Below are 15,653 nucleotides of genomic sequence, written 5' to 3'. Positions count from 1 at the left end.
TAAGGAATTTCAGTAAGCTAAATTGTACAAATAAAATGAATAAATGAATCACATCAGGGAGCATGCTAAAAATTACCAAAAATGTTCACTGTCTTCTTTTAGATCAAACAATACTTTATGATGATATTTCAAGTTACTTCATTTAAAAACTATGACTAATTACAATGCCTGTGCTTCCAAAACCAACAATGATCTCACTTCTAAAACATTTTTGTCAGGAAAACATTTTCTTACTAAAACATTACACTCATTCCTTATAGTCAACCCTAATACTAAGTTCCCAAAAGTTTAATCAGCTACATTTTTTTATCAAATAAGTCAATTATTATACAATTTTTGGGAGGCCATCCAAATATGCTATTAAGAAAAACATGACTACTTTAAATGGTAATCTGAAAAACTACACTCTTTTGTCAGAAAGAAGAATTATATTTATTCATATACCATATTATTAGAGATGATATATACTGCCCAAATTTGATCTTTTATGCCTGATTTGGTTAATAACCAAAAACTATATTAACAATCTTTTCAGTGAACTAAATCACTACTAAAGAAACAAAATTGATCCCTTCATGCATTCTAATTACTAATGCTGTTCTCAAACTCCTATCATGGTACTGAAATGGTTAGTTAAGGAGTATCAGGTAAGACTAAGTGTAGACTATGGGTTTAATCTAGTATACTCTGGATTCACACTAGGAGATCAACAGAATGCCGGTATTAGAACACATCTTAGTGAAATGTAAAAGGTTTTACTCTTTTGACCAACTTCAATGGTATAAATAAAGAAGTAGCATTTAAATTTCACAAGAATAGTCATAAAGAAAATAAGTATTTGAACTCAGGAATAAACCAAGTACGATGACAAGTCTGAATAGGAGAATGAACACTTCAATACAAGCATGTCAGTTCCTATTAAAAAAGATCTTAATACCAATAATGATATCCTCAAACATTTCTCTAGACTTTGAAGAGGAATATATATTAAATACAAGTCCTAACTAACATTACTTACTTATCTTCTCTATGATATTATAAACAATGGTTTTAAATTTTATAATATATGTCTATACTTCATAATCCTAACGCAAGCTTCTAAACTGCAATGCTTTAGCATGAGTTTGAAAATAAAAAGTTCAGAAAAAGCACTTGCATGGGAATAGTAAAAATAGCAACAATAATAGGAAGAACAACATTTTATTAAATGTTTACTATATTGTAAGTTCATAAATTATCTTTTTGAATCTCACAATGATCCTAAGATTTTATAATATTAGTATTCCCCTTTGTAGAAGGGAAAAAAAACCCAGAAAGTAATCTGTCTTTGGTCAAATAAATAATAAGTGACAGAATAAAAAATTAAGTCTCATTGCCAAAAAATGAAGTTTTAAGTCATTTGCATAGTCCACTCGTTTTTAAATGCTTTAAAGGTATATAAATCCCTAAAACTGTTTCTAAGGACAGTTCTAAAAATAAATGATTGTGTCTAAACATCTTCACTTTTCATATGAAAGAGCTGAGGCCCATGGAATAGTATAATTTGTCCAAGGTATATCAGGTTGTTAGATAAGAAACACTACTAGTCCTGTCTTTTTTTAAATTAGGAATTTTCCTGCTTAAAATTTTAAAATGACAGAATTGGGTGATTATCTCTAAGGTTCCTTTCAATTCTAAAATTTATGTTTCAGCAAGGATGTGGAGAAAAAGGAGGGATGGTGGGAATATAGGCTGATCCAACTCCTATGGAAAGCAGTATAGAGGTTTCTCAAAAGACTAAAAATGGATCTAGCACATGAACCAGCAATTTCACACCTAGGTTTCTACCAGAAGAATACAAATACACTAATTGGAAGGGGAACTTGAACTCCCATGTTCACTGCAGCACTATTTACAATAGCCAAACTATGGAAACAACCTAAGTGCCAAACACAGATGAGTGGATCAAGAAGATGTGTATATATACACAATGGAATACTACTCAGAGATCAAAAAAGATGAACTAATTTCATTTGCAACAACATGGATAGAGGTGGACAGGATTATACTAAGTGAAATAAGTCAGAAAAAATAAAGACAAATACTGGATGGGATTATTTACATGTGGAATACAGAGAAAGTAGACAAAGGGTCAGATAAAGCCAAAATAAAAGACTAGTCCTTGAAAGCTGACTATAGAAGTGAAATATTCATAGGCAGAGGGACAAGCTCAAAATAGGGACAGAGGACAATGGACTATAGTGGTAGACTATGGGTTCTTTGGTGGTAAGAGTAGTAAGGTAACATCACTGGAAGAGAGGGCATCCTGTACTTTCAAAATACAAACAACAGGGGCCCCCCTGGTGGTGTAAGGGGTTAAGTCTCAGCACTATGAAGCTATAGGCAACCACTACAGCAAGAGCTCAATCCCTGGCTAAGATGCTGACCCACATGGTGCAGCAGACCTCTCCTGTCTTGCCCACTGCTCCCCTCAGCAATATATTTCAGTCAATCTGCCTATTCTGCTCCCCACTCTGTCTCTGGTGAATCCTCTCACCCCCAACACCTCTGGCCCACATCCCAGCTCTTGTATGCATAAATTAAAAAAATAAATCTTTAAAAAAAATACAAACAACAATGTAAACCAATGCCTCAATTAAATAATAAAAAATAAACAAAATGTATGTTTAAACCAAAAACTATAATTATTCATTTAGTCATGAAAAAAAGAAATTGTTCTACTATGCCTTGGTTAAATTTAAGCAATTTCCAGCATATAATTTCAATCTAGAAAAGTTTTAAGATGGTCTTAATTGTAAAGAAGAAAATAAAATGAGGATCCCTTCCTTCTATCTAATGGCATTAATATTAGAAAAGAATTATTTCTCCTATGATTCTTTTTCAGTGGATGGGAACCATTCATGGAGCATGAAATAAGTTTAATAATTCATCAGTAGCATTTTAAAAACTAAAAATAACTAGAATTTTAAAAATCTGATAATACTGTAAAGAGCAAGGGTTAAGTACTGCTTCATGAAAACTATTATATCGCTATGCACTCAGTCATAATGTAAAATGTATTCCTAGAATCAGTCTCAATCAAAATAGATCTGAAAGTTGCAATGCTAGACTCCCAAGGAACATTTCACATGCAATATACCTGATGTGAAGTTATTTAATTACACTTCGATGACTGACATTTCTAAGTTCTATACCTAAAATATTTTGCTTTTTGAAATTGTAGTAAAGTTATTGACATGCTTAAGAGTAAATTCTATTAGACTTGTATAGACATTCTAGGACTATAGACCGATTTAACAGTTTTCACAAGAACATAAACCCAAAACTATTTGTAAAGCAACAACACAATATTTAAAGAACATAACTAGAAGAAATCTGAGTTTCTTAAAGAAACAGTGATTCCAAGTGTGGGCAGAAAAAATACAAGATGAATATGGGACCTCTTATTGTGTCAGAAAGCAAGGAAGCTACTGAGAGATTCAAAAGGATGTAGGAGTCAGCTGAAATGTTTCTTACTGATGAAATTAGGAACAATTTTGGCTTCAAAGAAAATAACAACTACAATAGATTAAAATACAAGCACATGAAAATTCAAAAGTCCAAATAAAACAAAATATTGATCACCTCCACGGTTGCTAGAATATCAATTTATTATTCTAAAATTGGGTAAGTAAAAGAATGAAGTAATTTTTTTCTATTTTTTTTTTGCATTTTTATCCAGCGAGCTTGTGAAGACAGTTCTTGAGAGAAATCCATATTTAATCAAAAAAGGGAAAAATTTAGAAAATCAACAAATTAAAATCCCTAGTAGAATAATGAATGATCAGCAATGATTGCTAAAACCATTAGATGAAAGATTGATAGAGAACTTCACAATCATCAGGTGAGCAACACCTGAACCCAAAGATCAATTTTAACATCACTACACATGAGACAGGTCTTCTAATAGGACAGAAGTAAAATCAATATGAAATACTGCCATAAAAAGAAAATGAACTTAATCAGTTCTCTGGATCTTACCACCAAGTTAAAGAAAATACAGGGCTATAAAAAGATGTTAAAAAAGACCACAAAGATACAACCAACTAAATTCAAAATGTGGTAAATTCTACAAGACTTGATTTTGTCAATAAATAATGCCAAGGAAAAAGAAGTAGATGGGAAGTCATTAATGATAAAAAGAAACTTAAAAGACTCACTTAAATCCAACATTGTAGACATTGCTTGGTTCCTGATTTGTACAAACAAATTACAAGAGGACTTTATCAGAGCCGAGGTAATACAGATTGGAAATCAAATGATATTAATAACTTATTTTTTTTATTTTGTTAGGTATGATAAAGCGATTTTGTTACAAAGAGATAAAACATTCTTTAAGGCTATAAGAATAAAGCATGACAAACACAGAAATTCAATTAGCAGACTGATATGCAGCAAATATTTTGACATGTAGATAGTCCCTTTTCAAGAAAAACATTTCATCTTTCTGGTAGATGTCAGAATTCCAAATCCTTAAAAACATTGTCACCCAACTTCCTACCTTCAAAGGAAGGTATTAAGAATACCTCACAGCTGGGTAAATGTCAGACAACCAAGTTTTGTTTCTGCTTCAGGATGTTTTTCTATTTAAAGTATAAACATATTCTCCATATACAATACTTTAAAATGTCACAAATATATAATTATACTATGTCACTATACATACTGTATTACAAAACTTACGGAATAGCAGAACTGAAAGATGAGCATATTTCGTTTTCTCCTTTTTGAAGTATTGAATTTATTTTCTTTCCTGTAGCTTTACTTACAGATGTCTTAAGTTTCTTTGCTAGTTTTTTTGGTATGTTGGTTATAGAAGAGACTTCTGTACAGCAACTATATATTTCCACCTTTATTTGAAAGTCTGGACTTGCTTCATTACTAAAAACAAGGACATTCGTAACATTAGAAATTTACTCAATAGAAAATAGAATTATAACATTCTTTGTATTTTGTAACATTTAAAAACAGCATTTGAAATAGGTTTATGTTAACCTATGTTAATGGGTCAGTATCTGGACTTATTTAATATCTAAATAAGCTGAAAGAGTCATTGTAACTTCTAGACCTGATTATCAGCTTCTAAACTAGGGCAATCTCTGTCTTTCTGTCTGTCTGTCTATCTATCAATCATCTATCTATCTATCTATCTATCTATCTATCTATCTATCTATCTATCTATCTATCTATCTATCTATCTATCTCTCTCCCCATCCATCCATCCATCCATCCATCCATCCATCCATCCATCCATCCATCCATCCATCCACCCATCCATCCATCTCACTTAAAGAAAAAGAATAAAATACCATGGTCATTTTGTAGCCAGTATTATTTCGCCTTATCATTCCTTTAATACAGCTGTTTTTAAGGTATTTAACTATAAGTGTGGTTTCTTGAAGTGATTACACCTCCAAAAAAAAAAAAAAGGTTTAAAAATAAAAAGGAACAAACAAAAGATTTCTTCTGCTAAAATCTCAAGTTTTCATTTCTTTTTCATAAAGGGTCACTTACTACCATGTCTCACCTAACTACACTCACCTTTGTACTTAATAACTATAAACAGCATTTCACTACTTGGTTATATGAGGGAAAATAAACAAAAATATACAGAGTTATACTTTAAGGCATGAGCTCTTTGAAGGAGAGTGCTGTCTTGGAAATTTTTGTACTCTTAAGCTAGTACAAAAGATATTCAATATATTAATTAAATAAATATGCAGAAATTCTATAATTTTAGCAAATGCTAAGGTTGTCTTTGTCCTTTTACAGATAATGAAGTACCTTTACTATAAAATATTGTGGTAATGTTACTAACAATAAAATGTACTTAAAACTGCAAGAGGCCTATCAGTAGTAGATGCTGCCTGCAGACAGGGAATCCATCAGTCTCATATATTTAAAAAATGCAACATAAGACTTTTAAAGATTTCAATGGCCAATCTATAGTTTGGATGAATCCAAGGAATAACTTGCAGATATTTTTACATTTTTATGTTGTAACTTTTAAACATACAGTATTCCTGGTAATGACTAACAAATGTCAATATTTAGAGTAAAGCCAGAGATTCATAAATATTGAATACTTATTAAAAACAATCATAACAAAAAGCACATTTTTAAACATTTAGAACATTTGTCAGCAATTATTTTTAGAACAATTTTAAATATTTACAGAATTTTAACTATAAATCATGTTTCTTCCCAAGTAACTTGCATTGTTCTTTATTTCTGAAAATAAACTATGCTTTTTGCATTTGTGGTAAAAACAAACAAGAGCAAAGTGATGTGAAAAGAGTCCATTAACAGGATGATTTTGACAGAAAAAAAAATTATCAGTAATTGCTGACAATAGAAATAAATATACTCAGATACTAAAAAAAGCTATTTTTTTGAGTCTCATTTATCTATTTGGCAATAATTTGAAGAATCCTAAATATAATCCCCTATAGTTCAACAAAGCTTTGTCAGGAGACCTGTGTTAATGTTAATTCAGAGCAATGCATTTATTTTTCTGTATTACAGAAATACTTATGGGAAACTAGACAAAAGCTATAAAACATGGCTTGTGATACATTTTTTAATGCTATTTAAGTGGCAAAACTAGTACTCTTCAATTTCCAAGATACAGAGATTTAGACCAATAGAACTTTTGAAGGGTCAGAAGAAACTTATGCTAGTTAAAAATTATTTCTATGTCTACCTAAGTTCTTTCTGAATCTCTAAATTGAACTTGTAAGGAGTATGGGCGATAAAAACGGTCTTGAGGATAACCCAACTTTCTATTGTTTTGCAGTCAAGAATGAAAAGAATTATAAGAAAAATTATTTAAAAAATTATAAAAAAAAGAATTATAAGAAAAATTATTAAAATATTATATTTTTTTTTATTATAAGAAAAAATCTCAGATTTTTGCTAAAGCGATTTTCCTATACAATACATTTTAGGACTAATTATAAATAAAACATACTATTTTAGTATTTATGTAACTAAATCTACTACATGAAATACAAAATGAGCTTTCTGTTCCAATTCACTCTGTATCAAATGCTATTAAAATGAGATTCCACTGTATTCACAGGTTAGTTAATAATGAAACTATAAATATTTATAGAAGTTATTATATCCCATGAGCCAAATATTTACTACTAATATTACAAGATTTCTATTTTGTTTTACATTGGAAAATTTAAAATGCTGAAGTGGACTTCTTTTGAATAAAGATTTTTTTAATGCTTCAAAAATAATGCAAATTACTCAATAATTTTTAAAAGGTAGAATTTTAGATTTTCGTTCTGTGAAGATTAAAAGACACTTACAAAATGGTTACATTTTCAAAACATATATCTGTGATTGTTTTATCCACAATCACCATGTCAGTATCAAAAACGTCAGCTCCCATTTTGAATAAACAAAAAATGGCATAGCGCTGTGACCCTAGAGAAGAAAAACAACATTTTATGCAATGATCTATGTGATAAATATATATATATCTAAAATCTACTTGAAAAAAAACTCAAGTACTTGTTAATAGTCTTATATTCTTTCACACATTAAACATTGTATCCTTAGTTTTTATATTGATTTTTCTGCTAGCATATACTAATACTTTATCCAACTAAAACACAATGATTAAACCAGGGAGTATCAGGAATTAAAACTAAAAATATAGGCCTCTCAAGCAGCCTAAAGAAACCACCAAACTCATAAATTTTTTGCCTAGAAAACTCTTTAAGCTTTAATTAATAACAAATTTATTATCATATATACTATTACCTCTTTCATTTTGGTTTCCAAATCTATGTGAGAAAAAAACATTTTCGATTCAAAGAGGTTAAGAGTAGGCACATTAATAACAGCAAAACATTTTCCACAAACTAAGAGCAAGGGAGGAAACCACAAAAAACAATAAAAGTAGACATGTGAACACAAAAAACATAGCTGCTAGGCCTTTTAATTTGGTAATGTTTTTAAAAAGTATTAGGTGGTTAAAGGGCTTAGTCTCATTATTGAGAAATGCAGTACTTCAGAAAAACTTATTCTCTATAGTAATCAGAAAAATGTACTCAATTCCCACATGTATTCCTTTGTAAAGTAAATTATATTTCCTAATTGAATAACAAATATACTAACCTGATTTTGAATTTTTCATATAAAACTAATTATGCTTAATGTGATTCAGTTTTTAAAGTGTAAGGAACAAAACTATCATAAAAGACAAGAAAGATAAAGAATTAAACACATCTTTTCTGCTTTGCATCTCAGATCTAGGAATCATTTGAGGTTAATTTCCATGACCTAAGCAATACATGGGTTTGTGAAGACTACATAAAGCCATAAAATGCTGAAAGGAACAAAAATCAGATGAACCTGAAAATCTTTCTCTCTCACATCCTGTTAAATAATATGAAGCAACAAAAATAAGGCAGAAAGGCACCTCAGATTCTGGTCAAACAAAAGAAATACTGCCTTTATTCCTAAATAAACATTATCTTTGTTCCACACTTTCTTCCCCATTACCTCTTACTTACTGACATTGTAGAGATTCCTAACAACTAAAAGAACAATAGATATGTATTATCTTAATTAGTATCAAGTAATTACATTTTACTAAAAATTGAAAAATAATTAAAGATTTTGCTCACTTTTTCAAATTAAATCATTTGGCAGTATGAAGTTTTTTTCTGGCAATAATCACAAGTTTACTATATACTAAAGAAAATATTTCAATTACAAATTGAAAGTATGTATATTTATATACCTTCTTTATTGCTGAAGTGATCAGTGTCTTTCCACATTAGTGGTATTCGAATATCTAGAGAGGGGGAAAGAAATAACAAGTGATAATGCTAGTAAATTTCATTTCTTAAAGTGAAATCAACCTCTGAATTATATAATGAATTCTGACCAAAATAAAATTTATTATTTAAATATTCTAACCCAAGTGATAGTTTTCTTAAAAATAGCGTAAATGAGGAATATAAAGCCTGTTACATGTATTTAAATAATTTACATAAGCAAATCTTATTTAACTAATTTAATTTAAAAAATCCTACTGATTATTCAAGAAATTAATTTACCAGTTATGGTCTGTAATAGGGTTATATCACGCCATTTTCATTTTGTGACTTATGTTTAAAATAGGTGAAGTGTGGGAGCCCAGTGTTGAATTCCTATTTTGGATTTCTATTTTTTATAGCTAAACACATTTTAAAATCATAGAATAGTACAAGTAGAAAGGACTCTAGAACTTTCAACCACTATAAAACTATACAGATGAAAAAAATAAACAAGCAGATCAAGGCTCTTCCCATTAAGATTTAACTTGTCTACCAAAGAAGTTGTAATTTCATGTTAAAATTGTAATATTTATTTTATAAAAGAAATAAAACTGAAAGGGAAAATGCATTAATTCTTTAAGTCCAAAAAGTAAGCATGTTCTAAAAGTGACTTAAACACATTTTTCTCATTCACAGTCTTCAAACTCTGAAGTATTTCAGAAATTAATTTAGAGCTGTGAAACAAAATTTTTCCATCCTAGTTTCCCACAGTTTTCCTTTACTTTTAATATTAGAAATTGAAATTATAATTTTGTTCCTGGGATTCCTATGTTATCTATATATTTTCAAAGTTAGAGGACAAGATTCTACCTAGAGTAAGATGTATGAATTGTAACATATACAGTAGAGATCTCAAAGGCAAAGATGATTTTAATTATTCAGCAAAAATAAGTCATGTAATTTTTACAAGTAACTCAAATGTTAATACAATTTTAATTTATTTGTGGAAAATTCCTGCTTAAGATATTTCTTTATTACATTTAGAAGTTTATGTGCAAATTTTTCAAACATACTAATTATATCACTTTCAAATAATTATAATCCTTAGAACATAAACTGTTTATGGCTACATCTGTGTGTTTCAATGTTCAGATCCCATAATTCTTTGTCTACTTTATTTGTTTAGAGTTCTAGTACTAAGGTTCCTAATGCCCATTTCCATTTTTTTTTTTTCTAGAAAAGCTTCCTATTACTCCTTTATCTCTATCCTGTCCAACCAAGAAGGTTTGTGTGACTGGCCTTCTCACCTGCTGTTTTAGCAGATTTAATTGAAAAAAAAAAATTACTAAGATCTTCCCACAGGCCAATACTTCATATCTCATCAGCAATTTTTAAATTTTGGTCAAGAGACAGAATTGTTTAAATTTGCATTTATTTGATTGATGAGAAAAATGTTAATACATTATTGGTCGTCATTTAAGTGAATCTGTTTGTATCCATGGCTCCTTTCTTTCTCTCTCTCTCACTATATTGTTTACAGTTTATTCTTTTAAAAGTTAATTATTTATCTATTGAGAGTTTGGGGTATGTGAGGTAAAAACATTTTCTTTCAAGAATAATTGTTCGGCATTCTCTTCTTCAGTGATTTGTGATGCCATGTTATCACACATATTATCTTGAGTAAGTCCCTATTCTTTGGCTATCTCTGTTACAGATCTAGTTGAATCACTTATCAAGTATTATTTATCCTAATGCAAATAACATACTATTATATCCATTTAACCTTTATATTTTACTGTCAGAAATATATCCTTCCAAAACCAACTTTTTGTTCATTTCTTTATGTAAATTTTTGAAGTATTTTGTCAAAATTCTTCCTCTAAAATACTTTATTAGCGTTCTATTATCCAAATTAATATGGGAACAGATGATTTTATAATATTCTGTCTTTACAAAGAATATAATTACATTTACCTTTTAAGATTATTCTTGGGAATATTTATCATTTTTACTTTCATTGTAAAGGAAATCATTTTGGCTATCATATTTTCTAAGTAGTTATTGCTGGTTCTGAGAGCAGTTATTTTTTGTATATTTATCTTGAATCCAGCCACTTCCACATAATTCTTTATTAATGCAAGTAGTGGTTTAGTAAATTTCCTGAGATTTTTCTATGTCTGTGACCTATTATTTTCCAATAATGTTCACTTTGTCTATTTCTTTTTAGTAATTTCATCTCTCATACTATTTTAGCTATAATTTCTAAAACTATGTTAATTATATTGATGCAATAAACATGTTATTTTGTTTTTATTTTAATGGGCTGCTTTTATTGTTTTATAATTATTACTTCGCCGATGTCCTGCCAAAGAGACCACTTGCTTGACCACAGTTGCTGACTCATTTCATTTCACAACTGTTCTTGTTCACAGCTGTTCTTCTTCTATTAGGGTGGTATTAACTATTTATACTATCCTGGGAGGAATATGGACCCTGACCTCTTTTACTATAGCCTATAGGTATTCTTACCCTTTCCCATGCCTAGCTATGTCAGTTCTCAAGAAGAGAAAGCTGGATAAGTCCCATCTATTTTTCATCTATTTCCCTATTACTATCAACTTCAGATGGCAATGCACCAACTATGCTTCTTAATTCAGCTTCAAATAGACATTCCTTACAGATTGTGTTAGTTTACAGTATTCTTACTTTTATCTCTTTTGTAAATGTCTTCATTGGGTTTTAATGGTAAACTGAGAGTCATAATAAAACAGCTAGCTTGATGCTATTAGGGCCTAGAGGTCTGTCTAAACTGAGGCACTTTGTGGACTGATTTGGCCTCAGTCATTGAATTACAAGTCAGAGAATAAACTTAGAAAATTACCATGATGCAATTATTTGGCATTTAACAGAAGCAATTAGGATGAACCTCAATTATTATTTGAGTGTGTGGTCAGTGGGTGGACAAACTGGAAGTGGAAAATCCAGGGATCTCCTGGCAATCAAAGTAATCTCAGAAACATTATGAAACTTTCTTGTAAATATTCATTTTGACCAAAACAAAAGTCACATTTTCATCTCAATGTCAAAGAAAATGGATTTATTAAAGTGAATTAGTTTTTAATTTTCTTTGTTTTTATTTTTATAAATATACAGACAAGATATAATTAAGTCTAAGCAAAGATGAAAAGAAATTACATATGTATTTCATTTTCTAAGACTTTCAGTTCTTTAATTTAAAATTATCTTTTGGAAAGAAAGAACACATGCAGAAAAAAGTTTAATTTCTACACTTGAGTATTTGTGGTCAGGAAAAGCTTTTTTCTTTTACTTAAAATGCTTTTTCTTAAGCACTCTTCAAAATGAACATTTAATGTTGATTTCATGAATTGTTGCAAACTATTATGAAATTACAACATATATTAACTCTATTGTATCATTCAAGTGTTCCACAGCAATTTAACATATTTCATTTGTGAACTGAGTGGGACCACATCAGAAACAGAAAATGGGGGGACATGTCTAGGATTTTTAGAAAATCCTCTTTAAAGATCTATATTTTATTTATTCATATCAAAATGTATTGTATATAGTGAACAACTACTATATAAAAGTAACTGGTTTTGAAAGGACACAAGGATGCAAAAAACATTCCAGTCTTATAAGGGGAAAGGCAGATATATGAATATAAACAACTATTAAAAAAGCAACAGATTTTTATAAAGCTCAATTATTTTTTTCTGAAGAATTATTTTGCTGAGGGTAATTCCTCTGATGTACGACAATTATGTCCTATGTAAAATTCAGGTCTATCCTCCCTGTTTTGTTAATCCAAAATATCCATAATTTTTGTTTATCCATAAAGTCATTTCGAAAAACAGTTCCTTGTAAAAGGGCCTGAAATGTAGCAGCAGACACCCTGGAGCTTAAGAACAAGATTTTTGGCCAATGAAACAACCTAGTTATTACTTAAGGTGTAATGGAGGTCTGTTGTTTCCCAAAGTACTGATGAGATATTATTTGTAAAAGGTACATTATCTAGCTGGCATACACATGAGTCAGCCAAGCATTCACTTCATTATGTGGTATCTCCAAGCCATTGTCTTTAAGTTTCCTAAACACTTTGGAGAAACTGAGACTACACAGCATAAGTGCCATCTAGTGGCAAAGAGTTTCCTAACTGTATTAGGAATTCACAGAAGAGAAATATTTCTAGCTGGAATGGTAACAGGGAAAGCTTTAAAGATGACAATAAGATCCTAAATATAATATATTTATTTTAAGACCTAATTAGATGTCAGAAGCATGGCGTGTGTGGACAGAACAGGGAGAAAAAAGTCTGGCAAAAGCAGAAACCTTATGTATGGAGGAAGTGGGAGATATGGCTAGAAAAAGTTGGGTCAGAATGGAAAATTCTAGAAGAAAATATTTGATCTTTATCCTATAGGCAACAAAGAGCAGTCATCCATTCACTATCCACTGAGCAATTACTATGTGCAATCACTGTTAGCTCCTGGGTATACAGTGAACAAAACAAACATGGTTCCAACCTGCATGGAACTTCAAGCCTACACTAACATTATAATCATGATTGAAAGTCTTGGGCAGAAAAGGAATGGAGAGGCAGTCCAGCTCAGCAACTTGCAGGAAACCTTGCAATCTCTGAGCATGTAGAAAAAGAGAAGTACCCTACCTTTCTTTAAAAAAAAAAAAAAAAAAGCTGCATTGAGGAGAAATCTGTATATGTAACACATATGAACATTTTCTCAAATCATAAAATTTTATACAAATATAGAATATAATGTTGAAAATGGTGTTTGAGAATATTCTGATAGAGGTATGCAAAATATAATGAAGGAAAAGAATGGACACAGGGGATTTAAAAATTTTACCAAATTTAGAACATTATAGAATTAAATCAGCAATATAAAAGTGATCCATCTATATAGCATACCTGATATGGCAATCTTTCCTTTACATGCTGACCGTTCTTTACTTTCATAACTCACATCACTGTCAAAAGAAAAAAAATTATTTTAACAATATTTGACAAATGCTTAAATATTAAATACACACATATCCATGAATAATAGTGACTTTCAATTAATATAAACTACTTGACTCAAACTTTGAGATGTTTTAGTCAATGCATTAAAATATAGTTATTCTCTTTGATTTTTTAATATAAGCTTTATAGTCTCTGGTGACTATATACTGCTTATCCTACAATAAAGCCTTTTGTAATCACTTACATATATAAGCAAGATATATAATATTTTCCCAGGTCTCAGGTGATTTTAGATCACTATTTCACAAATTGTATTTTTAAATGGTCAAATTATAGTTGCCTCAAAAAGTTAATCAACTTCCTAATCATGAACCTGCTGCCCAGAAGTATCTTATACCTATGGAAATGACCAATATCAAAAATTAATCTGTTATATATTTATATGTAGTAATATCATTATTATATTTTCTTGAAATTCCACATATACACACACACTCAAACACATAAACATACATACTCTAAAACAGATGCAGAACTAAAAGATGGGAAAAGAAAGGGAGTGACTCTGTATAGAGAGTATTAATTTTGGAGAGGCAAATATTACCATGACAATAGAAATAAGTTTCATAAGAAATTATTGGAATATAAGATACTTCAAAATATGATTTTAGAATATACTATTACCATAAAAAAAAAACTTTCAAAATAGTAATCTCTTATTAGACCAATCAATTCCATCTTTGAGTCCAATATCCTTTTCTAAATACTTGTATTTAAAGATTAGAATTCCATATCTTGTAGAGCAGCATTTCCAAGAATATCCTCTGTACTTTATCTGGGGTTGGGGAAGGGAGGGACCTCTAAACTGGTTAGCTAATTAACTGCTGGTTAATTTAATGAGGTGCTTCAAAAATATGTGATTAGACTGAAATATTCTATTGAAAACTGTCTAATTCTACAAAAGCTTCTATAGAAAGACTAGGTGGAAGTTTGAAGAAGACTGTGACACGATTCTCACTGCATTTCAGTATATTAAAAACACTGCATATATATTTATTATCATGCATCCAAATTTGAAAACAAAATGTATCAGCATACTCTTTTTTTTACTCTTAATGCACTTAGCACACAAATGTTATAGATGAAATATAAAAGAAATATATTTTAAATGAGCTAAAATAATTTAGTGATGTAAATTAATAACCTTAGTGATGTAAAATTAATAACCTTTAGAAATATAAAATTAATAACCTTATATGGGACATTTATATGGTATTTATAAATTGCATATTAGATGTACCTAAAAAGTATTGTAGATTTAAAGATGTAAATTCTCAGAAAACTAATTACTTTATAGTTACACTTGCTATTTATATTAAAATAGGAAATCACTCAGTAAAAATTAAAGTACATATTTCAAAATACTGTTTTGTTGAATCATAAATATTAAAGAATCTATTTTAATATTTACACTAACATTTATTCTGTTATATTAAGAACACTAGCTTTCTTATTATTAGTCCATCACAGAGTGAAAAGCTCAATTTAAACGGTCTAGCATATTTTGATGAAAGTAACATACTAAGAGACACACTTGAAACCAAACACAAATTTCAATTTCCACAAATTGGTACAAAAGACACAATATAAATGCAGTTGGTAGGCACTTGTAAGTAATCTTGTTTAAAAGATCTTCTATAGGAGCAGTACATAATATAAATTCTTAAAATATTTATTTCAGTGAAAAAAATCACAAGGAAACTCCAATATGGTGAGTAATTTGAGTATTATGAAATAGATTGTAGATTATGCTAAAGCTGAGGTCCATT

At 29.7% G+C, this 15,653-nt stretch overlaps 1 protein-coding gene across 1 annotated transcript in view; it reads right to left on the bottom strand.

The window, feature by feature from the left end:
• The window catches only part of RTKN2 (rhotekin 2), a gene marked incomplete at both ends in the record, with an annotated part of 75,358 nt that overhangs the window by 40,271 nt on the left and 19,434 nt on the right, over positions 1–15,653 (bottom strand). The window contains 4 exons of the mRNA XM_084246137.1: positions 4,723–4,920; positions 7,359–7,476; positions 8,801–8,854; positions 13,771–13,829. Coding sequence (XP_084102263.1) covers positions 4,723–4,920; positions 7,359–7,476; positions 8,801–8,854; positions 13,771–13,829 — 429 coding nt within the window. The remainder of the gene's footprint in view (positions 1–4,722; positions 4,921–7,358; positions 7,477–8,800; positions 8,855–13,770; positions 13,830–15,653) is intronic.

The sequence above is a fragment of the Talpa europaea genome (genome assembly GCF_964194135.1).
Source record: "Talpa europaea genome assembly, chromosome: 10".
In the NCBI taxonomy this organism is placed as follows: Eukaryota; Metazoa; Chordata; class Mammalia; order Eulipotyphla; family Talpidae; genus Talpa; species Talpa europaea.
Note: the sequence above shows the minus strand (reverse complement) of the source record. Positions and strands in the feature narration are given on the sequence as shown.